Raw genomic sequence first — 26,934 nt, forward strand, 5'->3', positions numbered from 1 at the left:
TAAATAAACTTTTTGTTGTTGTTGTAGTTTCGCTTCCAGCTGCGATCGATCTTCTATTATCTCACCTATAAAAAACTTAGGAATCGCTGCTGCACGCTTTGCACGCGTAGCTCATCTGCCGGGCTTGTTCGTAAAAAAATTACTCTTGTTTGGAAAATTTTCGCGTAAAGCTGTCATTGATCTTCCCAGAAAAAATCTGAAAACATCCATTACAGCAGTGCAACTAGCATATCGCACACAAACTTTTAAAACTCGCAAACGATCGACGATCGACCACAATATGAAGAATCTGCCGTTTGTCCGCGTGCATGGCCGTCAAACTTTCGACGTTTTCAACCAGGGGAGACACTAGCCGAAACTTTTCCTTCCCGAGCAAATTCTTGGCGAACAAGCAAGACAGGTATGGCGAGCGAACTGGTTTTGTGTACATATTTCGTGTGGAACACACCAAAAGGACTGTAGTCAGGCTGGTCGCCGATTGGGCAGAATAATACAAAGGGAATACAAAAGATTTTTCTGCCCAATCGGGAGGCAGTATTCAGAGAGGTTTTTGAACTGGTCTGGTAAGACACTTTCCCCAGGGGCACTTTCAGTCAATACAACTTTTTATATATGCTAATTTTTTTTGCGCGCAGTTTCGCGCTATTTTTGCCCGCAGTTTCGCGTTTCTTTCGCCCCCACTAACTGCCCCTGGGTCTCCGAGGATGTGCTGGAGACGACTCTCACCTCAAACCCTTCGTACCTAGACCTGTTTCTGTGAGAAGAAGACTTTTAATAAAGAGCCCTGGGAACCAGGCTGCAAATCACGTGTCCAGAGGGAACATTGCCGTGCAAATGTCACGTGATGAATAATAATGAACACGTGATGTATACATCTGTCCAAGCCGGAGTACATGATCCGAGTCATAAGTAAAAGTAATCATACGTACTGTGTATATCAAAGGCTAATATTAATAACGCAATTCAAGTTCACTGAAATTGAACTGTCAATACGGCGGAACTACCATGCACCGAGAACACGTTAAAGGGTTGTGTTTTGGAGGGGCGTTTGGGGGGGTTCCCCCAAAGCGGGCACCATGACAAGCACTTGAGTTTCGCACTTTTTCACAAGCTGTTCTCAGAAAAAATAAAATAAAAAATATACTGATTACTGATTCGGTCAGTTTGTAACTTAATTTGAAGAGATCTACCCTATTTTTTTCTGCATATTGGGCTTTATAATATCATTGTTAGCATAATATATGATATTTACAGTAATTCGTTGGTTTATTTTCCTTCGGAACAGAGTTAAGGCGACAGTGCGACAATTAATTGTCTTATCCTGTCCTATGAATAGAAGGCTTTAACACCTTAAACTTGCTGAGACACCAATTACTACCCATGCATGTCTATATATTTTGGGTAACATCTTGGCACTAAATTTAGTCAATGAGGAAGATATATCCAGAGGAAATGCGGAAATTTCGAGGAAATTGGTAAGACCAATCGGATGCTTCACAATATTATCTTTGTGATTGGTTTTTTCCGCTTTCCATACATTAAAACCCCTTCTCATTAACTTTAAAATACAACAACCTCCCATCGCTACGGGGAAAAATACTGAATCGATGACAAAAACAGCATGGCAAAGGACGTTTTTATTTGTTTAAAAGGCTGTAATCGCCCACACAAGAAAACTAGATTGTGTTGAATTTGGACTACAGAAATAAATACGCCTGCACTGTTGGTTCTCTATACAATCACCTGCTTTACTTAAAAGTCAAAAATTTTAATTAGCCTGTCTTTCGTGACAGGAACAAGTTCTCAGTGGAATATTTTCCTGCTGTTTAGTTTTAACCGCACCTGCTTTCAGGTGACTTTCGACACTAAGTTGTACAGTGCGATATCTATGTTATTGGTAAAAACCTAAACCTACGTATGCATGTCGTAATGAAAACCGAGCGCGTTGGCGTTTCAACTCGCATAAGGTTTTTCCATTGCTACTGCAAGAAGTGCACGATTAAGGTTATACTCAGATATTTGTTTTCTATTTCTTGCATCATTTGTCGTGAATCGTTTAATTTTAATTGATTTAGGCGAACGACGAACTCATGACACTTTGCTTGATGGGTAAATATCACTAAAGGAAGTACTGACACCAACAAAAAGACATCACCGCCCTAAAGTTTGTTTTGAAGGAACCGTGAACATGATAATTCAAAATGGCTTTAGATCTTCCACCAAGGAGCTTGGGGCTCGTCATAACAGAATCCGCGATTTGTCTTGCGCTCAACATTGCTAGTCTTGTAGGAAATGGAATGCTCTGTTTAGCAGTCTACCGCAATCCAAGACTAAGATCTACCACCAACCTGTACATTATTGCTTTATCTATCGGTGATCTGATATGTGCTGTGTTAGAAATGCCGCTATCTTTCTGGACTTTGATTGTGGGTAAGTGGATTTTCGGTGATGCTGTTTGCCAGGTTCACGGTTTCGTCGATGTGTTTTCCACGTACTGCCCGCCGGCGACAATGGGCCTAACAGCTTTCAACCGGTACATCCGAATAGTAAAGACCAATCATTATCGGAAAATATTTTCTCCTTGGCGCTCAAAGTTGTGGCTGGCTTGTGTGTGGCTCTCTCTTGCGGGCTACTTGCTTGTTGCACGCATTACAAATTGGCAGAGGTACGAGTTTTTTGTTGGTTTTGCCGCCTGCAGCGTGGAGCATTACACGGAGAATAGAAAGCTCTTTCACTACTGTTTCGTTGTTGTCGTATATTTTGGCGTCCCATTTTTTGTGGCCATTTTCAGCTACTATAACGTGTTCAAGGCTATACGACAACACAATTTAGAAGTTGCACCAACTCTTCATAACATTCAGACAGTGACACAGACAAGAATTTCAATCCAGGAGATAAAAGTTAGCAAGTCGATCGCGTTTGTGCTGGCCGGTTTTTTATTGTGTTGGATGCCAATGTGGAGCCTTTCTCTCACAAATCGGTTTTCTCCAACTCCAGCACCAAGGATTATACCACTGCTTGTCACATTTTTTGTCTTTTTAAGTAGCTCCATAAACCCTCTTATTTACGCTGCTACTAACCATGGCTTTCGCCAAGAGTTCCGTAAAATGCTGTTTTGCTTCAAAAGAAATCGTATCGCCCCAAGACAAACACGAGCCGGTACTTTGGTAGAAAACATTGAGCTAAATCATATGGCCGAGCTGAACCGTACAGAAATAAGGAAAAATGTTACTTATATGGCAATCTTAAAAGTCAGTGCAAACGGCAGTATTTTGTAATTTATTCCACGATTCTGTGCGATATAAGGCCAAATTGCTGTCATCATTATTATTTTTTTGCGAACGCACTTTGAGCTATGCTCAACGAGTTTAATTTACCAATTTAGAAAGGTTAATGATGAGTTCCTTGGCCACGGGACGAAACTGCGTCAGGGACAAGCCACCATTCACAAGTTACAATCAGTATGACCGTCAGTACAAAATTACCGACATTTGCATTGAGTTTTGTTAAACAACTTGCACATAAACCTTTAATGAAAGTCATTTACGAGCAATGAAAAGAATAAACTAAATGCATTTATGTTGCGAGTCTTTTCTATGGCTAGTTAAAAAATGTCCGACGATAAATGATTGATGTTTACTTGAATTTGTAAAGGTTATGAGGAATGTATGGCCTTCAATGGTTTGTAAACTGTGTGAAAAAACTTAAATATTAGCAAGTATCGGCAGAATTCACTCCCGCTTTAACACTTTGTAATCACAATTGTCCTAGATCGAATTTTAGCTGTTATCATGATAATTTTTTCAGGGCGTTCAGTTGTTATGATAATATTTTTATTTTAATCATTCATGCAATAGCGAGTGCATGCAAAAATTAAATTTAAAGAGATATTTTCAGATATGCATGTAGTAAACTTTTTCAGAGTTAACGGGCTTTCTTGGTAACTTTTTCCTAAAAAGTTTTTACAAACTCCCTTTAACGTGTTTTTTTTTTACGTTTTGGAAGCTGCTGTTGCTAAGCAACCAGATGCCTGCTGGAGGTAGTTTGCTTTAAACTACATGCTAAAAGTGTGAAAGGAATATAATAGTCAAACAAGAATCGTTTTGTTATGAACTTGATAGACTGACGTATACATGGTTTCCCGCTAGTACAGCAGCTGACTGTTCCCCAGTCGTCTCTCTTGTCCCCGTAAAGGTCGAGAGTCAAGGAACTGGGGACGAGTCAGGTACAGCAGTTACTTGAAATCCTGTTGTGAAAACATGCTCATGGTTATTTTATTTTGCCAGAATTTGAATACAGTGATACAAACGAGCAAAGGGAACAGGAAGAACCAGCGAGAGCGAACAGGACTAAAAAGTATCGAAAGACCGCAGAGAGCACGCGATAAAGCGTAATCGCACTCAATGCCGCGTTTATTGATCACTCAGATCAACGTTGCCATATCATTCGTTATATATAACGGCAGGTAAATATGCACCTTAGACTGATTCAGCTTGCTAGAAAATCCGAAAAACCAATATCACTTTATTTATGCGAAAAAAATAGTAATTACAAAGAGGATGAGTGACTAGACTAATAGAAATTTTAATTAATAGACTTTTAATTTAAACCAATGCTGCCTGATTCATATTGAATTCAAAAAAATTAAATAAAGTAGGACAACAAAAAAGAAAACGGACAAGCCAAAAAAAAAAAAAAAGACAAAAACGACAAAATCAGATAGCGTACTAAGTCAATAATATGCAAAAATGACTGCTTGGAGAGAGGTGTCCTTTTAGGGGTGGCCTGATCTCCTCGGTAAAACCGTGGCCCTTCTTTTACGCATTCTCGACCCAAGATCTTCGCTTTCTTAACTGCGCAAGACGCGACGAGAGAAGAACTTGGTGTCTTTAACCTGTTCACCGCGGTGAAAGCATAACTAGTTGCGCGCATGTCATTCGACGAGATCTTGGCCCTCTCCCATTACATTTGAGTTTGGGGATAAGGTCTTATTGACTGTATTTCCTGGCCGTGTTGCTATATACATGTATACAAGTTAATATTGCCTCTACTGCCTCCTCCACAGGTTTCTCCAAGGCCGATTGAGCGCGGTTTCTGGGTGGGGGGGGGGGGGGGGGGGGGGGTAATTAATTCCCTTTGGGGGGACGAGGCAGTTGCCTCTAAATAAGAGCTACATTTTATCAGAAATCCATAATAAGATTACATGAACTTTCATCAGCTGTTACATTTTTATCACGCTGACATTAGTTAGTTTTTATCTTTGTCTTCCTCTGTAAATGGCACTGCTTTGTACTTTATTTCGGGCTCACTGTCGTCACTGCTTTTCCCCAAGCGCTGTAGTACGTTATACAGAATAACAGACACCACTGCGAGGGCAGCGTAAAGTCGGAAGGTTGTACGGATTCCAGTGAAACTAATCAACAATCCTCCAAGCATTGTACCGCCGCCATAACCAAGTCCTACGTACAGACCGCTCAGGATTCCTGTTGGTTAAGACATTCAAGCTCTCAAAACCACTCACTCACTATGTCACGGGGATTTAGCAGTTTTGATCTAAACTGTTCTAAAATTAGTGGTAGGCAACTAAAACCATAACAAACATTATCTTTGAACAATCTAACGGAAGATATAACCTTAGTTTGCGGATAGAAGTCAACCTGCGGCTATAAATATCGATTTTTTGATGACGCGCGAAAAAAACTTGAAAACGTTAGCCTAACCTTTTCAAGTTGCAATCCGTTTGCATCCGAGCCACACGCAGCCAAAGATGCTCGCTAACAGTTTAATTTTTAATTAAAATGGACTATTATTTTTAGGTTTCCTACGACACAAATATAAATTTTGACTGTTCAAAAATCTGGTAAAATCCGTGACATATATAGTTCCTTTAAGGCAGCCCACAAGTTACTCAAAGTTTCTCAAAAAGTTACTCAAAATTTGCTTTACAGTTTTATTTAAGAAAGTTAATTTCCTTGCAATTTTAAATTTACTGCAATAGCTTGGTACTTCGTTGAAAGCAACAAATGCGCTGTACTTATAGTAATCCGCGTTTAAATCTAAAGCTATTGTTGGTCACCCAGTGGCGGATCCAGGGGGAGGGTCTGGGGGATCTGGACCACCCCCCCCCCCCCTCCTCTATCAGAACGAACACTTCCTTGACACTGAGATTCTTACATCGACAGTGATAACTACACTTCTTTCACGCACGTCTATTAGCCATTTTCATAGTTTTCATCTTACAAGTAGATACTTGAGAGACCTTTCCCTTTTGTATGAGATCAGGTGAGGTTTGAGCAATGGTTGTTGTTTAGTTAACCGTCAGTTTTTTATGAGAATTTGTTTCAAGTTTGGTTAAAAAGTAATTTGTCGCAAAAACAATTCAACAGTCGGTGTTTTCTGAATCAAAGTTTGGACCCCACCAACCAGAAATTCCTGGATCCGTCCCTTTGACCATTCTTTTAGATATGCTGCACCGAAGCATTGGAATGCGCTACCATTTGCCATAATTACAGTGCCAACACTATCGCGTTTTCGGTCAAAAATTTCCTCACTGGCTGCTTTCGGCTCTTCATAGATCAGTCGCGTAATGGCGGATTTGCTGTTTATCAGTTACTACTCCGGACGTTGGCTCTGGTTAATAAGTTTCCTCTTGATATATTCATCCAGTTTCTTTTTTCATCTTCCATATCTTTATATTCAAGAAGTTTTATCAAATTATAAACGTCACAGATCGCAAATTTAATAACTCTTTGGAAATATTTACAACGTCTTATCAAGATTCTTAAAGCAAAAGATGACAACACTTGTCTTACCTTGTGCAGTAGCACCCATTCCAATATCAGAAGCTAGGAGTGCTGCATACGACACGCAGGCCGTCCAAGACATTGCAAAGCAAGTTCCAAACAGGATATACAACACCATGCCAAGCCACGGGCTTTGAGCAAACGAGAAGCACGTAAAGATCACAGCATAAATCAGTAGACTTATGCTAATCAAGTTGACGTAACCAAGGATCTGTAGAGCGTAGTTGGCCACGAGAAATGTCACGACGTTACAGAGAAAGTGAAGACTGGAAGCTAAGCCAACGACAAACGAAGAAGCGCCAAGATCGTCAAGAAACCAGGTTGAGAAGTCCATTTGAAATCCATCAAGGATTCCTAAACAGACAGACACAAGCCAAAATGACAACCTGGGTAATGATGCAAAGAGAGTTTTAAATTCTTGGCAAGAATTCTCGCCGTTGCCTAGTGAAGAATCAGCCCGGTAAACAATCTTGATGCAGGACAAGGCAAAAAGAGCTATTACGATGAATCCTGTATAGGAATAAAAGGCGATTGCATAGTTTTTTATAATTTGCCCACAAAAATATCGAGTTGATTCATTTATAATGAGTCCGACAACAAAGGAGGAAAATGCAATTCCAGCGGAGCCCCATGCATAGGCGCACTCTACCGAACATGTTTCGCTCATCGCCAAGATAATCCAACACGCATCCATCCGACAAAGGATGGAGAACCGAACCAAAAAAATCACCAACAATAATAAGAGCCAAGAGGATGCCGAAAATGGTGCTCATCTCTCGATCATCTACCTTGATTTCATAAGTAATAATGTTGTGCCCAGAGGGGCTTTGAGTTTGATGTGCATTTATTTTTGTAGTCAGATTAGCGAGGTTCTCCTTGTCCGCTCTTTTATGATTTTTTTGGGCACTGTGACGAAACTTAGCTTTGTATTGTCTGGGTGATAAGTCTCTTTGCTGTGTATTGAGTATATTATGGGTGCTTGTACTTAAATTCGATTTCGTGTTGGCCAGTAGCATCTCTGTATTAGAGACGTCGACCCTGCTGTCTTGGTCTACTAAGTTCTGTAAATCAAAGGAGTGTGTTCTTCTTTCATCGATTTTAGCAGCAGTGCCATTAAGTTCCGATACGGTGTTGTTTTTGTCAACTGTAACACACGCTTGATTTCTTGGCTGCACGGCAAGTATAAGCATCGCCTTCACAATCCAAGCTACAGCCCCCATGAATAAAATCAATTTTCGGCGCTTGTATTTGTCGGCGAGAAAACCCCACATGGGTGCACCAAAGGCTTGCAGAAGAGGGCGAAGGCCTATAAGGACACCCGTTTCCATGGCAGAAAGGCCGATCTGTTTGAAGTAGAGTGGAAGATATGGCAGAAGCGCGCCAAAAGCTCCGTAAGAAGATACAAATAGTAGCTTGTAAGGAACCACTGACTCCATACCATTGAAGTCAGCCAAGCGTCTGAATCGACTAAAGATATTCCATCCAAAGCCATTTCTTTCACCTTTACCAGAAGTCATTGTCGTATAAATTTTCTTAAATGACTTTCTTTACATTTGTCAAATACAGTATAATCTTAATTCTAAAGAGTTTGTCCGTTCTTTTGCTTTAAGCCTCATGCAATTTGAATGATGGTTTCACTATTCAGTGTAATATGAATTAATGCAAAATGAATTTATTGTTAGTGGTCATGGGAGCGATTCGTGCGTGTTTAAATTTGCGAAATTGACCAAAGTGTTAAAGTTTTGTACGTTTCAACATAACCAAAATCAGGAGCCCAAAACTGTGTTTTTTTTTTTATAAAAACAAGCGAGAGCAGAGAAGTCGGCGACAGTTGAATAAACAAAACGACACAAGCATAACAAGGACAACATTCAAAATCGTTTTATCATTAAAATTAACAGTGCATTCATTAAAGTTAGGGACGTGCAGGCAGACCATTTCGACATGAACAAATTCGCCAGAATAAAGACAACTTCCAAATAAACTTTATTCTGAGCTCGAGTTGAAGTGATTCCGTTAAAGCCAAAGAACAAAAATGTTGATAAAAATACATCTTGACAATTCTACTATCAGCCAGGTCGCACTTTGCAGTAATATTCATTCAAGCTTTAAGTTAAAATATCTAGTTGAGCCTGAACCCTTCGCTGGAGCAAAGTAACTTTGCCCCCATTTCAAAAATTAATGACCTGGCCGTCTAGCGGCATAGGCCTCTTTTGTACATGATGGTTTTTTTTTATAATCCACAGTCTCGAAGAAAAAAAAACGATAAAGGACTGCTAATTAAAAAAAAACTACCGACCTGGAACATGCAAATTCCTGGTGAAAATCTTCACGCATCACTTTCTAAAATCAATACCCTGTTTAAAGGGCGCTGTGATCTGCAAGACAAAGAGCATTTCAGTTAAATTGCCGGAGGTGTTCTGATTTTAATTTAAAGCTGGCTCAGAAAATAGAAAGGTTTAGTTTGCTTGACAAATTGTTCACAGGATCTGTTTACTCGTCTTTCTTAGAAGGTTCTGATGTGGTAACAAACTTTCTACACTGGGAAAATGGGATTTGATGCAATGCGACTAATATAAGAAAATTAATCTCGAAACTATCTCGACACTAGGATCGGAATGGGAAACATTTTAAAAGCACTATCTAAATCTCATATACTTATTTTAATTGAACATTTTAGCTATTTCTTTTTCTCTGTTTATTCTTACGGTTCATTTCGGGCCAGAACATTAAACATAGTTTGAGATATTTTAAACACCAGGAGTCCATTACTGTCAAAAAAAGTAGAGTGGTCTTTTGACTGTGGGTAGATTCGTGGGAAAAGATTAGAAGACTTCTACATTGACTCAACCCAAAATGCAGTGAACCCATTTTACAGAGACGCCTCTCAAGTTCCATCGTCAGCCCGTTCCATGAACCTTTGACAACACTGTTCCAGATAATAAGAAAAGTAAAAAACAAATGTCCTTTATATGCCAAAATAAGGGGTTCTTATGGGTTTTACCGTATGACCATTCTACCAATCGCAGAATATCTTGCGCTATTCTAGCAGTTCGGGCCTTCCGTTTACTTCATGAGGTTTTGCGGCGCGAAAAGTTGAGTTGGGTTAACGTACAATATTGATTCAAAGGCACCGAACTGTAACATGCAAAAGGGTGGCAACCTTCACGCTTGACTTTCTTAAAGTTCAATTAGCAAAATTGCCTGGGGTGCTTGTCATTTTCAAGGCGTAGTTTTGCTTCGGTCGAAGTCACGTTAACTGGAAAGCTTCCTCCGAACATCGTCAGTCACAATCAAAACAGCATTTGGTTTTCCTCACCCGAATCGTTGCAGAAAGCAAGTGTAAGTTGTTTTGCCATCTTGTTATTCATTCTTTAGTACTCAGTTAGGTTATTATGCGCATGAGTTCCCAACAACCTATGCAGTGTGACTAGATAGTAACTCTTCCCTTGACGAAAAAGAGGTCGGTAGCTCATTCTTCGAGATATGTCTCGGAGAAAATTGCATGGTTTTTGGAAAGTGCTAATGCGACTTGAATTGACAAGAAATTTGCTGATCATTCAGCTATGACATCACATTGTGCGCCTCTCCTAAACAACAGTACACGAAACGTTTCTTGCTAAATATTTCACATTTGATATATGTTTTCATAAATGTAGTTTTTAATATCTTTTAGCAACTGTTAGTAACAAAGTTTCTTCGAGCAAAGAACAATTCTGGTGTCAGTTGCAATGTTTCTACCCTCTCTCAATCGTTCATCGTTTTTGACTTAATGAGGGGGTATTTTAATTAGTGCGAGTATCTTCAGGAACCTGTGTCCAGAACTCTTATACATAACGACAGGAATTAAACCAAACAATTACAGGCTTACTATCTGAAGCGTGTCTCTTTTATACATTTCGTGTTTTTTTTTGTGCTATGTGGAAAGTCAATTGTACGCTTGACAATGTGCAGAAACGCTAAAGCGCTGAACTGTAACATGCTACACTTGACTTTATAAATCATGTTCAAGAATGAATCACCAACAACAAAGAGCTCATTGAAGAAATGGTGCAAAATACATCAGTAAGTTCACATCTGACGCACGAACTGAATAAGGTTTACCATTTTTTTATGTTATGACAACGCACAAAGCAGTAAAATGTCATTTTTGAGGCACATAAACGATTATTGATCCAGACTTAGTTCAATCCAGTTTCCGTGGTTTTAGTGCCAGAAAAATTCTCACGAAACAAAATTTGCATAATTGTGAATCGTTGCCCATGTCCACACTAATGCATTTACTTTGATGCACCCCTGACGTCAACGCTGATGTGACAGGGTTACCCTTTCAAATGATACACGTGTTTTCGATGAAAACGATGCGGCACTTTCGATCAAATCAGTGTGGACGATAGCAATAACCCACCAGCGAAAATGCATCAGTGTAAACGTGTCCTTATTCATCGCTCCTAGCCAGTTCGGCGTTTCCGAGAGCGATGAAAAGCGGCTGTAAAACCCCCACGTTCAGCTTAATTTTTTGCGGAGCTCCTTCGCGCGAGCGGAGCCTCATACATAAGAAATTTGGTAAATCCATCAAACTGGAAAGGTTTGGCACGTGATGTCACCTTCCTGTACGTACGAACGTAGAGAACGAAATTGGGGGTGCTGATCTGAACACCGCTACCGCAAAAAAATAAAATGCAAGGCCGTAACACCTCGAAAATGTTCGGAAATTACCGCAACGTTAAAATGCGGAATCTGGAAATATTATTGAAAAGTTCAGTAAAAAATAAATAACTGGGGTATTCCAGTTTCAGGCTTGCCTGTTGATTGAGACGATTAGAAACATCCCTTTCCCCTAACCCTCTTCCCCACCCCAGCACAAGAAGGTATCTCAGCTGCAGGTAAAATTCACAAAGTTTCTTCTCTAAAGACCAAAATCTAACCGATAGTAAACATTATCTTATTTCATTTGTATTATTATTTTTTTCTCGCTTTTCCTTCACTTTTTCAAAGCTAAGTACGTTTTCTCACTCGAAATAAAGTTATGAACTTCTTTTACGTACTCTTGTTGTTCTTTGTTTTTTCTTTTAGACAGTAACAACGAATGACAAATTTAATGGCCACAGAATACAAACGTCTTGAATCGGGGACTATACACAAGGAAAGCCCCAAGAAAAACGCCAGCATCTTTTCCATTCTTTCATTCTGGTGGGTGCGAGAGCTTCTTGCCACTGGCAACAAGCGTCCTTTGGAAGACGATGATTTGTTTCCTTTACTTGACGAGGATAAAACACAAACGTCAACTGAAAAACTCCAGCAAACGTGGAATGAAGAAAAGACAAGATGCGCATCAAACGAACGAGGAAATGGACATCAATTGTTGAAAGCGCTCTTTAGAATGTTTTCTTTTACTGATTACATGTTCATCATGAGTGCATGTTTGTTAACTGGTGTTTGTGATGTTCTTCAGCCCGTGTTCCTGAGTCTTCTACTACCAGAATTAATCAAGTCTTCTGCCAATTCAAAAGGTTTCTCGTGGGCATACATCTACGCTGCAGGAATCTGTCTGACTTCTTTGGTGCGAATTTTCGTTGGACACCAGTACCGTTACAATACTGAGTTAATGTCTGTTAGGTGGAAATCAGCCGCAATTGGAATGATTTACGGAAAGGTGAGTAACATAGCCGGTAAACAGGATACCTTGTTTCCAGATACCAGAGCTAAAGAAGTGCAGTTTCCCTTCGTCATTAATATTTCTTATGGTTGGTCAGTTTGTTACATTTAACCTACGCCTTCACCTATCCTCCTCGTGCCTCGTGGCACATAGGGCCTTCACAGAGCTTTTTCACCCTAGCCAATTGGTGCTGCGGTCCGCACCTCCTCCCACGAACTCCAAACTGCTAGCTCTTGCCTTTCTTTCTCCACTGTACATCTCCATGCAAGTGGTTTTTGGCCTTCCCCTTCTCCTTTTACCTTCTGGTGCCCAGCTCATAGCAACATTGCAATTATCATTTCGATCTTTCCTAAGAATATGACCAATTATTTGTCATCAATGAGACCTCACTTCCTCACTCGTCTCAGTTACATTAGTTACATTTATGGTTAAATCGTATAAAATTTAAGATTACGTTTGATTACATTTATGGTTAGTAAGTATATTATAATACTGATTTATGGTTAAACTTAGGAGGGGAGGCCTAGCCCTTACCTATTTGTCTCTTACCTGAAAAGATAGATATATTAAAAGATATATATATTAATGCCCTTTCTAATCAATCGAGCTTTTTGTTAACCTTTTCCGTGATTAACACCGTTAACTGAATTTTCGAGATGTTTTCAAATACCTGAGTCAGACAGTTTGCTACATTTTTCTATACTTCAACTTGTGAAATCCTTACCCTTTTATATGCCTTTAGCCTGCAAATGGTACCCTTTTCGTACGAATCATCCCGGTATAGTCCATATCAGGGAGAAGCCCTCCTCGGACTTATGGTTAAGGTATAAAAAATTAATGGAGCAAGAAAAGAAAAATCTGAGACACCGTTTTTTAGACCAATATATGTAGATCAAATTCCACATAAAAGTTTAGGCCCTCATGTAAATGTGTTCTCAAATAAACCTAAAGTTGCGCAACATCATAATTGCAAACAAAGTGCTGACGTTGCTTATTATGGTCTATATGATGCAAACAAAATCCACAATTAGAATCTTTATTCAATAAGCTTTCAGAAAATATATACTTTATTGGGGTTACCATTGATGGTTTGCACACAATTTCACTTGGAACGAAAACGCCAATTTTCCTTCCGTGATACCTTAAATCAGCTTATTATATTTATGTTTGGTAGGGAAGTCATAAAAAGCTGATTCAGGTCAGGGACCAGGAGCTTAGCTGAAGAGAGATGTTGCAACACATTTTAAGTGTCCTCTTTATTTGCAGGTTCTTTGTTGGAGTCAAGCAGAATTGTTAAAGATGACAAGTGGATATGTCATAAATCTCATCGCTGGTGACCTTCAGCGCTTTGAGTATGCGATTAATAACATTTTTTCCGTATTTAAAGGCCTTTTTGAGATGTTCAGTGTCTCGTTTCTGATGTTCTACTTGTTTGGTTTGAAACCTTTGACTGGCGTGTTATTTCTAGTGACTCTTACACTGTATTATGGTTTGATGGGAAGTGTGTGCGCTACCTTAAGATCAAAAATCTCCAAAGTGGCGGATGAGCGTGTCAATATTATGAACTCCATCATTTCTGGAATTCGTACCGTCAAGATGTATGCCTGGGAGTGGCCCTTCATGGAAAGAGTGCAACGAATACGGCGGTAAGTGTTACTAACATGGAAATGGTAGACGTTTTGGACAGACGTCACATTAACGATAGCTGGTTTCCTGTGTCTCTCTCTTCTCGGCCTCGGTTCTCTCTGGTGGGCAGTGCGCGCTTACTTTAAAACAACGCCATTCCTGCTCCTAGTTCCCTCTCCCCCCATCCCAGCCCGTACTTCTAGTACATAAATCTAGTACCTCTTTCGCGAGCTGACTATTTAGTTCGTGAACTGATTTTTTATTTAATTCACTAAGAACTCAGTAGTATTAGCCACTACTATGTAGTGAGTATTACGTTGTAGCATTTAAGCTCGACTAAATTTTTAGTATTGGTTTGTATCGGGGGATTGTGCGGGGATGGGTACGCATTCACCCACTGATACAAACTTATGATTGATGTAGACATCTTGCTCTCTTACGCGTGATAATAACGCGCGCACTCTCTCTCCCCTCTTTATTAATTCAAAATTTAGGTACTCTTAAGATGGATATGTAACAAATGGGCAAAGTTTGTACGAAAATCTAGTGTAAGTTTAATTTCGATGGAATGACCTGTGAAATTTTTTCCTTTCAATTAAGGCAAGAAGTCAGATTGATTAGATGGAAAACAGCAGTACTGGCCACCACTGCATCTCTACTCTACTCCTGTCAACCAATCGCGGCTTTTATTTCTTTGGTTACACTGGCAGCTTCAGGAACTGAACTCACTTCATATAACACGTTCATGATTTTAGCGCTTGTAAGCACACTTAGAGTTACCGTCTCATGGTGCTTTGCAGTGCCAGTTGTTGCACTGGCCGACTTGTGGGCAGCTTTGTATTCAGAATTTCCTTGAATTTGACGATGATAACATCCACAAACATCTACAGGATACTTTTTTAAGAAATGCTCACTCCAGCCAAAATGGTGATCTTCAACTACCTGATCAAAGTTACATACATTTAAAAGATTCTTCGCTTTGGCTGGAAAATGTCGTTAGCAGTTGGAATGGCACTTTGATAAAACCAACTTTGAAATCTCTGTGTTTATCAGCAGACCGAGGTGATTTAGTTTTCATCACTGGTCGGGTTGGTTGTGGCAAGTCATCGCTACTGTACGCTATCCTACGAGAAATTCCACTCATTGAAGGCGAGTTATCATGTCAAGGAAAAGTTGCCTGGGTTAGTCAGCAACCCTGGTTGTTCTCTGGTACAGTACGTGACAATATCTTGTTTGGCGAGACATTTGACCCAGAGAGATATCGCATGGCGTTACAGGCATGTGATTTGAACAAAGACTTACAAAGGTTTCCGGACGGTGATATGACAGTTGTAGGAGAACATGGGATAGTTCTGAGTGGTGGCCAGCAAGCTCGTGTCGAGTTAGCACGCGCAGTGTATTCCAATGCTGATATCTACCTGTTGGATGATCCATTAAGTGCAGTGGACTCAAAGGTGGGGCATCATATCTTCAACACATGTATCAATGGTTTGTTGCAAGATAAAACACGACTGATGGTTACTCATAACCTCGAGGCCCTGAAGGATGCCAAACACATTGTGGTAATGAAAGAAGGCTCCATTTTAGTGAAAGGAGATTTTTTGTCGGTATTTAATTCTGGTTTGAATTTTGATGTCATAAACAAGATTGCTGGCAAGTCAGAAGCAGCAACCTTACAGATGGAAAAAGCCTCGAATCAAGAAGGAATCTTAGACGAAAAACCTGGAAGTCTAGAAATGGATGAAGAAGATCGTGTGATTGGTTCTATATCGTGGAAACTGTATTGGCGTTACTTAAAGGCTGAATTACATGTCATTGGAGTTGGAGCAATGGTTGTGTTTTTCCTCGTCGTTCAAGGTTGGTATTGTTAATGTGTTTTCAATCTGTTATGGGGCGTTAGTTTTCTACATGCTCTTTACATTTCTGTTTGGGTTTTTACCATGTTTGGTTATGTCTGGAGCTTCTATTTCCTTTCTCTAGGATCACTTGTACTTCCCGACTGGTGGCTTCTTCGACTAACTAGTCGATCACATGACCAGAAGAATCAAAGCGAGGATCTCTACATATATGGCGGCTTGGTGGGTGGAGCCTTTATACTGTCAATCATTAGAGCAGCCATGTTTTTGAACGTTCTGTTAAATTCCTCCATTCACCTTCACAACTCCATGCTGTCAGCAGTGTTAAAAGCTCCGGTTTTGTTCTTCGACACTAATCCTGTTGGACGAGTATTAAACCGGTTTTCTCGTGATATTGGCATCATGGATGAGCTGTTACCAGATACTTTCCTGGATGCTGTGCAACTCGTTCTATTTTGCATTGGCTCAGTTGTTCTTCCATCCATTCTCAACCCCTGGATTATCCTGCCGGCCATCCCGCTCATGATCATTTTTATTCTCATCGGACGTTACTATACAAAAACATCACGTGAACTGAGGCGACTGGAAGGAATAAATCGAAGCCCAGTGCTCTCTCATTTCAGTGACACGTTGAATGGACTGGTGACTATTCGTGCGTACAAGAAGGAAGATTCATTTATCAAAGAATTGTACAGGTTTGAATTTATAATTGAATTTCCAAAGAAATTATAAATGTTATTTTCTTGTTATTGTCGTCCCATATTAACATTATTTTTGCAGGGACGTTATTAGAGTAACTTAAACAAAATATACAAAACCAAAGCTTTCTTGAGGTTTCAAACCGACATGCAAAATCCTTGGTAAGACAAGTAAATACCCAGACCACTATTCGATATCGTTGATTTTCTCCCGTTATGTTGTTCATTTACTTCATTCCAGGAGTTTACAAAGAGAAAACAGGGTTCTTGGAAGTAGATATATGGAAGGGGTGACTTTTTTCAATAAAGATATACGAAAGGGGTACCTTTTCTGTCAAAATGGCATATAAAAGGTTAAGGGGTTGGACCTTGGGGCGGAGCCTTACCGTATAAATTGGGGTGCTCCTTCCACCCCCCCCCCCCCCCACGGGAGTGGTCGTAACTACTGCTAGTCGTTTACGAGCAATAGACTCTCGTAACCGCCGTGACGCTGGTCGCTTACCAGAGCTCTTAACAGAAAAGCTTTCTTTCTCCGCTCTAAAGGATCTTGAACTTTTAATTCGGAGATTTTTATCAACAGAAATTATTGGGCAGGAGCCCATCAACTCCTGCTTATACGGATTAGAATGTTTAACACGTCCCTTACGAGAACATCTCTCCGCCACATTAAAGGGACTATGTCACGGATTTTAATAACAGATTTTTTACGAGCCCAAATAATTATATATTTGTGCCGTAGGAAACCAAAAAAATGCTCCATTTTTATTACCAATTGCTATTTTAAAGCACTAAAACTGTTTAAAAGCGCGTTTGGCTGCGGATGGCTCGGATGGAAATGGATTGCAATTTGAAGTTAGCCAACGTTTTCAAGTTGTTTCCGCGCGCCTTCAAACAAATCAATATTTATAGCCGAAGTTTGATTTCTATCCCCAAATAAAGGTTTTACCTTCCGTTAAATGTTCAAAGACAATGTTTTTCATGGGTAAAGTTGCCTACCACTTATTTCAGAATAGTTTAGACCAAAAACTACGAAATCCCCTTGACATTTATAGTTTGACATAGTCCCTTTTAATTTTCTTGTTTGTGCCTGACTTGTGATTTTTGTCCCTGCTACATGTCCCTGGAACGTGTCCCTTAGTGTCAACACATTTACAAACAAATCCTTCAGTGATTTTTATCTATTTGCTGTTATTTTATCGTCAGGTATCAAGACCGTCACAACCAAACTTGGTTTTCGATGTTGTCCACTGTAAGATGGCTTGCCATCCGTCTGGAAATGATCTGTGTTGTTTTTATTGCGTTTGTTGTATTCCTTGCTATTGCTTCGCACTCAGGCTCAGGTACTGAATTATTTTGAATATCTAGAAATATTTGAACCTAAAACAACATATATTACAAAATTAAACTGAACGTTTTCGTCAGGGAGTAATCGGGCGAGTAATTTGAAATTAGGTTAGCGCGCAACTGCAGATTTATTTCTACATTTGAAATAACGACCACGATTACTCTCTGAATTGTACCCTGTACGACACGAGGTCCATTTAATAATTTATTGTATCTATAACAAAATTTCGAGGTCAGGAAGTCTTTGAGAATTTTTTGTTCTCTTTGAAAAAGTCAAAAGCATGTTCGATCAGTTTTACAAACAGTAGGAAAACAGAAAGAAAGAAGCCATCTATGTGCATATGAGTCAACCTCGTTCCCAGGGTCTCTCTTTCGAGGTCGAGAAAAAATGTCCAATTACAGTTATCCAATTTGAAGTTGTTCAAATTGGATACCTGTAATTGGACACCACGTGACCAAGCGCCAATTACGTGACTACAAATACGCGCGCACAGAGCTAATCAATCACGGTTTTTGCTTCTCGCCAAATTTCCGTAAGATCATACAGAAGTCAAAAATTCATTTGATGGAATGAAAAATCCTTTCTGACCCGTTTCTGCGTGGTGTTCAATTTGCAGGTATCACGGCGCTTTCTGTTGTATATGCTCTTCAAGTAGTTCTCGATACGTCCCAAAATGGCGTCAGGCAGTGTTCAGAGGTTGAAAATTACATGACAGCAGTTGAACGTGTCGTCACATATACACAAATCGAACAAGAACCTGGGCACGAGAATCAGACTCAGCCTCCAGATGACTGGCCGCAGCACAGCCAAGTTAAGGTAAAGAATCTGGGTCTAGTCTACTACCAGGGTGGACCAGAAATACTAAAAGATGTCAGTTTTACTGTGGATTCCAACGAGAGAATTGGAATTGTTGGTCGCACGGGAGCTGGCAAGTCATCATTGGTTTCAGCTCTGTTTCGCGTGCCTCAACCGACTGGTCATGTCATCATTGATGGCGTCGATATAAGTGACATTAACATACAAAGCTCTCGCCGAGCGATGTCAGTTATTACTCAGAATCCCGTTCTGTTCACTGGTTCACTGCGCATGAACTTGGATCCTTTTGAAGAGTACGAAGACAAGGAATTGTGGGATGTACTAGAGGAAGCAAGTTTGAAGACTATGGTGGAAAGGTTGCCACAGCAACTGAGTGAGGGGATTAAAGAATGCGGAGCAAACTTCAGTGTCGGTGAAAGACAACTTCTGTGTCTGGCTCGCGCTTTATTGAAGAAGGACAAAATTATCGTAATGGACGAAGCAACGGCCAACGTCGATTACAAAACAGATCAATTAATTCAAGAAACTATTCGCACAAAATTTCAACACTGCACGGTGATGACAATTGCTCATCGATTGAACACCATTATAGATTACGATCGTGTTCTGGTGCTGCAAAACGGTCAAATTGTTGAATACGACAAACCGGAAAATTTGCTGCTAAATGAAGAAGGACACTTCTCAAGGCTTTATTATCGCTATGGTGACGATGCTGTAGATAAATGAAGATTGTCACATTCATGCACTTATTTTAGGTCATTGCCCTGTATTGCATTGCGCATCGTTACTGCGCAGAATTTTACGCGTAATTAGCGTGCGCACATAAACAAAATTGCGGCTTTTTTCTATGCGGCTCAGTTCGCAAGATAAATAAATCGTCTTTTCTCGTATTCAGGTATGGTGACCTATCAAGTTTTTCTTATATTTTGGGTGTAGCGATCAAGTTCTTTCTGCTGTAAAACGAAAACAGATCAATTCCTTTGTTTGAAAAATAAATTATTACTGCAAATGTGTACTTTGCAAGTGCTCAACAAGGTCTTCCTGTTCTTAAACAAATATGGGGACCCCAATTTTTTTATTTCAAAATTTAAGTCCCTTTAATGTAATCAACTTGTAGGCAAAGTTTTGTGGAAAATCTTTGTCAGTTCTATTTCGGGGCAATGACCTTAAAAAACAGCTAGAATCAGAATCTATTATTACACAGACTTCAACAGTTACTGTAGTTTATTTACTCACGCGACACAAAGGAGCGACGAGGCCGGTTAAAACGTGTGCGTGAAATTCAATACGGTAGCAAGAAAATGATGATGATTATAATTTACATTATAATTATATAATGACAAAAGTAGCTTAAACGATATAAAATTTAAAACAAACTATTTGCAATATAATAATGAGGCTTTTGCAACTTAATTATGGTCACATGGTACAAAATCCGACATGATGGAGGGCAAGCTCCGCTCAGGGACATTCAAAACAAAGGAAAGTCAAGCATGACTGGTTGAAGTCGCTTTGTTTTGGTACATCCCAATGCGTAGCTTGCTGTCCAGCAAGGGGTTATTTAGTACTGTGTGACCGACAAATCGGAAAATTTGCTTCTGAATAAAGAAGGATACTTCTCAAGGCTTTGTAATCGCTATGGTCACGATGCTGTAAATGAAGATTGCACTATGTGACCGTCAGCTGCAAAGGATCCATTACAATAATACAAATTACAGAGGACAAAAATTGTCCTCAAACTTACAGCTGTATATTTAAAAGGCATTTTAAAGTATATAATATTTAGTTTGCCTAAGGATTATAGCTCTGACATATAACTTTTTACGCTGAATTTATTATCAATTATTTTAATGATAAGTGGTCATTCCGAACCAAAAGCACAATATTTAACACAACAATAAAAACGGTTTTGTGCACTGTCTGGGTAACGAATTTCTCTTGACAAGTTGCGGGCTAATCTCTAGTCTACCTAAACCGGCCTGGGAGAAAATGTGATATTATAAAAGACGTCAATGTCGCGAATTTCTTACTACATTTTTCGAAAACGGCATTTTTCCTTTTTTGTCCTTCTTAAGACCCACCTCTACCAGCCTAGAAAGGCGAAAACACAGCACCCCTTTTAATGCAAATTTCCAGCCCTTCTACCTGGGTTATGCCATGGTTTCGGAAAAGATTAAACTCCTCAGGCATATTGCCCTTTTTCTATTCCAACGGAAATGACCGGAAAATCCCTCTACGTACCATCTGTCAAGCTATGCTTGCTCGCACCAGGCTAGTCCATTTAACAGTACAAATCTGAATTGGGACCCTCCCATTCCGATTGTTTGGTTTTTCGTGCACTAAATAGTAAACGATCTCGGACTGTAGCCGAACCTTCGAGAGAAATATTTTGTCCCCCACTAGGACCGTTCCTTTCCAGTGGTGCTTACTTTTGCAGCATGAAAATGATAAAGTTAACGGCAAGAATAATTGTGTCAAAAAGTGAGTCTTCCAAACAGTCTAGCCAGACCGACAGATCGAGATACTACGCTGAGAGGCCTAAGTGATTGTTTCGCCTTGTTGTTGTTTCGTAACTCCACTGTCAACATTTCTGTCTTTAGCAGCAGAATGAGCAACTTCTGGTGTAATTCTTCCCTTTTTCCACCAACACAGCAAATTGCCAAATTCTTCTCGAAACGCACGATTTGTGGCGGCGTAGATAAAGGGGTTGATAGTACTACTTAAAAACAATAGAAAGATTGCTGATAACTGGATACCCCGGGGAGCTGTTTCTGGAGAAAAGCGCTTCCAAAAGATGAAAACCCACATTGGTACCCAACAAAGCAGAAATCCAGCGACGACATACGACAACACTCGGCTAAGGTTTATTTCTTGAACTGAAACTCTTCCCGCGGCTCGATTTTGCACGTTAAGCTCCAAGGATGGAGCTACATTCATCTTATGCTGGCGGATTTTTTTGGTAATCTTGTAATAGCTGTAAAAAGCGACAGAAAATGGTAGAACTAAAAAAACCGACCATACTACACAGTAATGAGCAATACGTCTTTCTTCTGTCAGGAAAACTACACTACACACTGCGTAACCAGGATCGAAGTCAAATTTGCTCCAATTTGTCACTCGGATTGTGATCGTGTAAAGTGCTGAGGAAATCCACACGCAACTCAACCAGATATAGGACTTCTGAGCTGAGAACACCTTGTTGTAGTTGTGAGTCTTGACAATTCGCATGTATCTGTTAAACGCCGTCAAACCCATGATCGCTGGAGTTACATTTGTAACAAATACATCAACAAAGGCTTGAATCTCGCATAAGGCATCGCCTAAATCCCATCTTCCCGTGATTAAGACGACTGAAGCAAACGGCATATCCAGTATTGCACACAACAGATCGCTGGCTGCTAAAGCGATGATATACAGATTGGTAGTTGATCGAAGTTTAGGGTTTTTGTATACTGCTAAGCAGACCAGAGTGTTACCAATGATGCTTATAATGTTCATGACAAGACACACAGTGGTTTCAATGACAACAACTGCTAAGCTTCGGTCTTGCAATTCCAACGAGGACATCCTGCTGCCAGCGCCCTGTAATGTCGAACGTATTTGAAACTGCGTTCGTGCTTAAGGCTTCAGGAAAGTAAATGACGCTAATAAGACAGAAGAGTCGATATTGATTTTGTTTAAAGTATCTCTGAGATTAAAATTTTTATCACCATTATTTGCTTTCTTGTTTAAAGCCTGGTGACATGGCTTCAGTCCAATCCAAAAGTATTCAGCAAGGTTTTAATATCTCTGCAAAGAGACACATCTACAAACCACAGGCAAATTTTAACATTTATTTTATGTGCATAATAAAATTGTTACATTTTCTTTGATCACCTGCCAAAACAATTTGTCAAGGTGATTAAACAGACAAAATTGTCTGACATCACGTAGGACATGATAAGATTTTGCTTTCATTCTCAAACTGTACATTACCCGAAGCTCGGGCAACGATCGATTTTTCAAAAAAAAAAAACATTATCACTAATGGTTTATTCGTCGCAAGAAAAATGGGCGAAAATGACATTGTATTAATTAAAAAATATGGCAGTTGGCTGACTAACGACAAAACATGTTCCGGTTGCACTGCATTTTAATGAACTTTCGAATAATTAATTAATTAGGGAATGGATCTGAAAAGGCTTTCTTTTTTTCGCTAAGCCCGGTTCTTTTCCACGAGTATAGTTTACAAAACCAGAACCCCAGGCAAAGCTTGCAATTATTCAACAGATTCTCTAGCTTCTATTTCGATAGTATACACTGCAGGTGAATTCGTGACGCTGTAAGTCTCTTCTCATGTGAAATTTTTTTGTCCGCCCACAAGAATTACGTCAGGACTAAATTTGTCTCATTTTGATATGCAAGTCCATTAACTGAAAATGTCATTTTATTCAAAGTGGGTACCATTGTAGTAAACTAAGTTTGAACTCTCTCTTTCAAAGTGACGCCTGATTCAAAATCTTTCATGTGATAATGTAGTTTTTTCGCGATGGCATGCGCGCGCATATTAACTTTCTGATGCAAATCAGTCAAATTCATTTGCATGAAATGTTCTGCACTGGGCCTCGATATCAAATAGAGACAAAGGCAGAATAAAAGCTTATTAAAAAGACATCCTCACGCAATATCTGAGAAATCAAACTTCTTAGGTGTACACAAAGGATCAAAAAACATTTGATTTAGTGCAATCATGAACCAAAGTTCAAAAGTCCATCATCTTGGACCCGCCATCTTGGAGTTCAAAACGTCAGAAAATCTCTAAGATTGTTTTTTTTTTTTTAATGTAACACACTTCAAAAATTGTTTTCAAAATCGATAAAACTGTAGGATGCAAAAGTCTTTAGGATCTTGTAATTAAAGGCACGGACATTTGTAATTATATATAATTATCACAAACTGTCAACTTCTATTGTTAAAATCTCAATAAAAAGAAAAATAACTTCAAAAACACCAGGTTAAAATATAAATAGCGTTAAGTTTGGTAAAAGAAATTAAAAGGTCCATTTCTGCGGAGAACAAAATAAAAGTATATAATGTGATTTGAAGTCCTTCATATCTGCCTTTATCATTGTTGATTAGCTGAACAATATTTATAAATAATGCAAAAATGATATTTTACGATTTTAATTTTCTTAACACCTGCACGTGTAAAATGTTTCAGATAAGCAATTTTAATTATTAATCTGCTATGAATATTATGAATATGAATATTAGGAACATGAAACTTTAATTAAAAAAAGCTTTTACCGCAGGACGCTTGCAAACAAGGACTGTCTTTTCTACCTGGCAACGTTAATTTGTTGTGCATTTTACATTCATCTTCTGTTCGTAGCTGCATGTGTGCATGAGGGAACATCTATACCTCAAGCAAAATTTTAATATTTAAAATATATTTTCGTAGAAAAAAGTTATTTCTTCCGTTTCTAAAGGGAGCATTTCTCCTTAAAAGAAACGTTTGAAGCCAGTCTGATGTCTTCACTGGAATTGCCAGACAGAAGCTTAGCATTTGTTATCATAGAAGTTAGTGTTTGTCTTGCACTGAACATCATAAGCATCATTGGAAACACTCTGGTTTGTTTAGCAGTGTACAAAAACCCTAAACTGCGATCAAACACTAGTCTGTATATCGTCGCTTTAGCAGCCAGCGATTTGTTATGTGCAACAGTGGAGATGCCGTTAGCTTCAGCCGTATTAATCACTGGACGGTGGGGTTTCAGCAATGCCTTATGCGAGCTTCAAGGTTTTGTTGATGTCTTTGCTACGTACGTTACTCCAGCAATCATGGGTCTGACGGCGTTTAACAGATACATAAGAATTGTTAAGACCCAAGATTACAACAGGTTTTTTTCACCACGCAGATCTAAGGTCTGGTTGAGCTGCGTGTGGCTTTCGCTTTCTTGTTATCTGCTCATAGGTCGAGTGACAAACTGGAACAGGTTTGAGTTTATCCCTGGTTACGCAGTGTGTAGTGTGGTTTTCGCAGAAAGAAAAAGAAAAGCGGCTCATTATTCTGTCGTTTTTGGCTTATTTTCTCTCTTGCCATTTTTTATCGCTTGTTTCAGTTATTACAAAGTTTTTTCTACACTACGCCGGCATAACCTTCATGCAGTTCCTTCGCTTAACATCAGTAATAACCGCACAGGAAGACTGATTTCAGCGAAAGAGATCAACATTAGCCGCACATTATCGTATGTGGCCGCTGGATTTCTGTTTTGCTGGATACCACTCTGGGCGTTCGCGTTTTGGAAGCGTTCATCGCCGGAGACAGCTCCCAGAATTGTAGAGCTGTTTGTTACCCTTATGCTGTTTATGAGCGCTTCAATAAATCCCTTTATTTACACTGCCACAAGTCGTGCCTTTCGAGGAGAGTTTAACAAATTGCTGTGTTGGTGGAAAGTGGCAAGAGTTGCACCTGAAGTCGCTTCTGTTGCTAGTAAAAGAGAAGTTAATGGTGTGCACTTGAAAAAACAACAAAACCAAACGAATTCTTAGTCGTTTGGGTCAGGGTTTCATCTTCTTTCTTTATTAGTGGGCCGAGTCATAAAAACAGGTGGAGAAGAAGGAATTCAAATTAACAAAAAAATTGATAAATCTCAAGCAGGTACCCTGTCAATGACAACAATGAGAACAATGACAACAATGAGAACACGCATGATTCGCTCTATTGAGAACCGAAGCTTGGAAATCATTTCCCCAAAGTGCAGTTTGCGAAGTTGTGATCTTCGGATTTTATCAATTAACAACTTTTTACAAAAGAGAGCATGCTCTTTTGTTTTTGATTGTTTTAAAGGAACTGTGTGTTCTCCGTTTAAAAATTATGAACGATTACATCATAACGCCAACACTATAAACAACGGGAAAACAGCAAAACTGCCCAAAGTCAAACTTGATTTTGCGCGCCGTAGTTTTTATTTTATAGGTGACTCGATTTTTAATTCTTTACCTTTGAATTTAAGAAACATTAATTCTAGACTTTTATTTAGGAATGCATTGGACGATTTTTACTTGTAATATTTTATTGTAGCTTTTTAAGGTTTTTAACTTAGTGCATGATCCGCTTTTTACACAATTTTTCATAGTATATTATATAATTAGTAATTTTAGTAATTTTTAATCAGCAGGACCCCGTTGATAACAGTACGCATGTACTGAAGGGCTATCCTGGATAAACATTCGATTATTATTATTATTATTATTATTATTATTATTATTATATTATTATTATTATTATTATTATTATTAACACGTGCGGACCGGGTAGACTGACGCGTGATTCTATCTGTTTCAAGATTATCTCAGATCTAAACGATTCTCCTCGAATCAGTTTCTTAGAGGATTACTTTTTAACGTCCACGAACGCCATTTTATGTATCTTGCTCTTTCTTAACTAATGAAAACATAGTAATTGGTAAGGCACGTGTGTTGCTTTAATAATAATATAATAATTTATTTCTAGTGCATTACATTAAAAATCTCAATGCCCTTACAAGTAAAAATATTAAAAATTACAATAGGATAAAAATACTGAATTCTTAAAATCTAAAGTTCATTAAAAATACTAAAATTCATATAAAATACTAAAATTCATTAAAAAAGAAAAGAAAAAAAATACTAAAGATCATTATTGAATAAAAACGTTTTAAGCTTAGTTTTAAAAGTGTCAACCGATGGAGCACTTCTCACGTCAAGCGGGAGACTGTTCCACAATGTTGGCGCGCAAGATGAAAAAGCGCGCCCACCGTTATTCTTGGTCTTAAAGACTGGTCTCAGCAGTCGCACTGAGGTGATCATTGTTTGAACGAAGACACCTAATCGGTCGATGAATATTAATAAGTTCCGCCAAGTAACTGGGTGCTAAATCATTTAAAACTTTAAAAGTTAAAAGTAAAATCTTAAAAATTATACGCTTGCGCACGGGCAGCCAGTGAAGCTGACGGAGGATTGGGGTGATGCGATCTGCTATCCTTGTTCTCGTTATCAGTCGGGCGGCCGAGTTCTGAACACGTTGAATTTTCGAGATTTCTTTATCAGGGAGACCATACAAGAGACTGTTACAGTAGTCCAGTTTAGAGGACACAAAGGCGTGAACCAG

At 39.1% G+C, this 26,934-nt stretch overlaps 3 protein-coding genes and 2 pseudogenes across 5 annotated transcripts in view; 3 read left to right on the forward strand and 2 right to left on the reverse strand.

Moving 5' to 3' along the window:
* The first annotated feature begins 1,093 nt into the window (after nucleotides 1-1,093).
* The window catches only part of LOC144654727 (melatonin receptor type 1B-like), a 55,676-nt gene continuing 29,835 nt past the window's right edge, over nucleotides 1,094-26,934 (forward strand). Inside the window, exon 1 of the mRNA XM_078514958.1 lies at nucleotides 1,094-4,100. Within this exon, the coding sequence (XP_078371084.1) occupies nucleotides 2,202-3,278 (1,077 nt within the window). The 5' untranslated portion in view covers nucleotides 1,094-2,201 and the 3' untranslated portion in view covers nucleotides 3,279-4,100. The remainder of the gene's footprint in view (nucleotides 4,101-26,934) is intronic.
* On the reverse strand, nucleotides 5,161-9,084 carry LOC144654762 (major facilitator superfamily domain-containing protein 6-like; annotated as a pseudogene). The gene is made up of 2 exons (XR_013570975.1): nucleotides 6,813-9,084; nucleotides 5,161-5,483 (listed from the first exon to the last, which is right to left on the reverse strand). The product of XR_013570975.1 is annotated as a major facilitator superfamily domain-containing protein 6-like (transcript).
* Nucleotides 11,905-19,748, forward strand: LOC144653967 (ATP-binding cassette subfamily C member 4-like; annotated as a pseudogene). Its single transcript, XR_013570856.1, has 6 exons — nucleotides 11,905-12,459; nucleotides 13,681-14,108; nucleotides 14,689-15,945; nucleotides 16,069-16,639; nucleotides 17,846-17,982; nucleotides 18,604-19,748. The product of XR_013570856.1 is annotated as an ATP-binding cassette subfamily C member 4-like (transcript).
* Nucleotides 21,084-22,395, reverse strand: LOC144655179 (melatonin receptor type 1B-like). The gene has a single exon (XM_078515395.1). It carries the CDS (start codon nucleotides 22,368-22,370, stop codon nucleotides 21,342-21,344), a length of 1,029 nt encoding a protein of 342 aa, XP_078371521.1. The 5' UTR covers nucleotides 22,371-22,395; the 3' UTR covers nucleotides 21,084-21,341.
* Nucleotides 24,121-25,466, forward strand: LOC144654249 (histamine H2 receptor-like). Its single transcript, XM_078514331.1, has one exon. It carries the CDS (start codon nucleotides 24,312-24,314, stop codon nucleotides 25,332-25,334), a length of 1,023 nt encoding a protein of 340 aa, XP_078370457.1. The 5' UTR covers nucleotides 24,121-24,311; the 3' UTR covers nucleotides 25,335-25,466.

The sequence above is a fragment of the Oculina patagonica genome, chromosome 5, assembly GCF_052425735.1.
Source record: "Oculina patagonica isolate OP01 chromosome 5, crgOcupat, whole genome shotgun sequence".
NCBI classification, from domain to species: Eukaryota; Metazoa; Cnidaria; class Anthozoa; order Scleractinia; family Oculinidae; genus Oculina; species Oculina patagonica.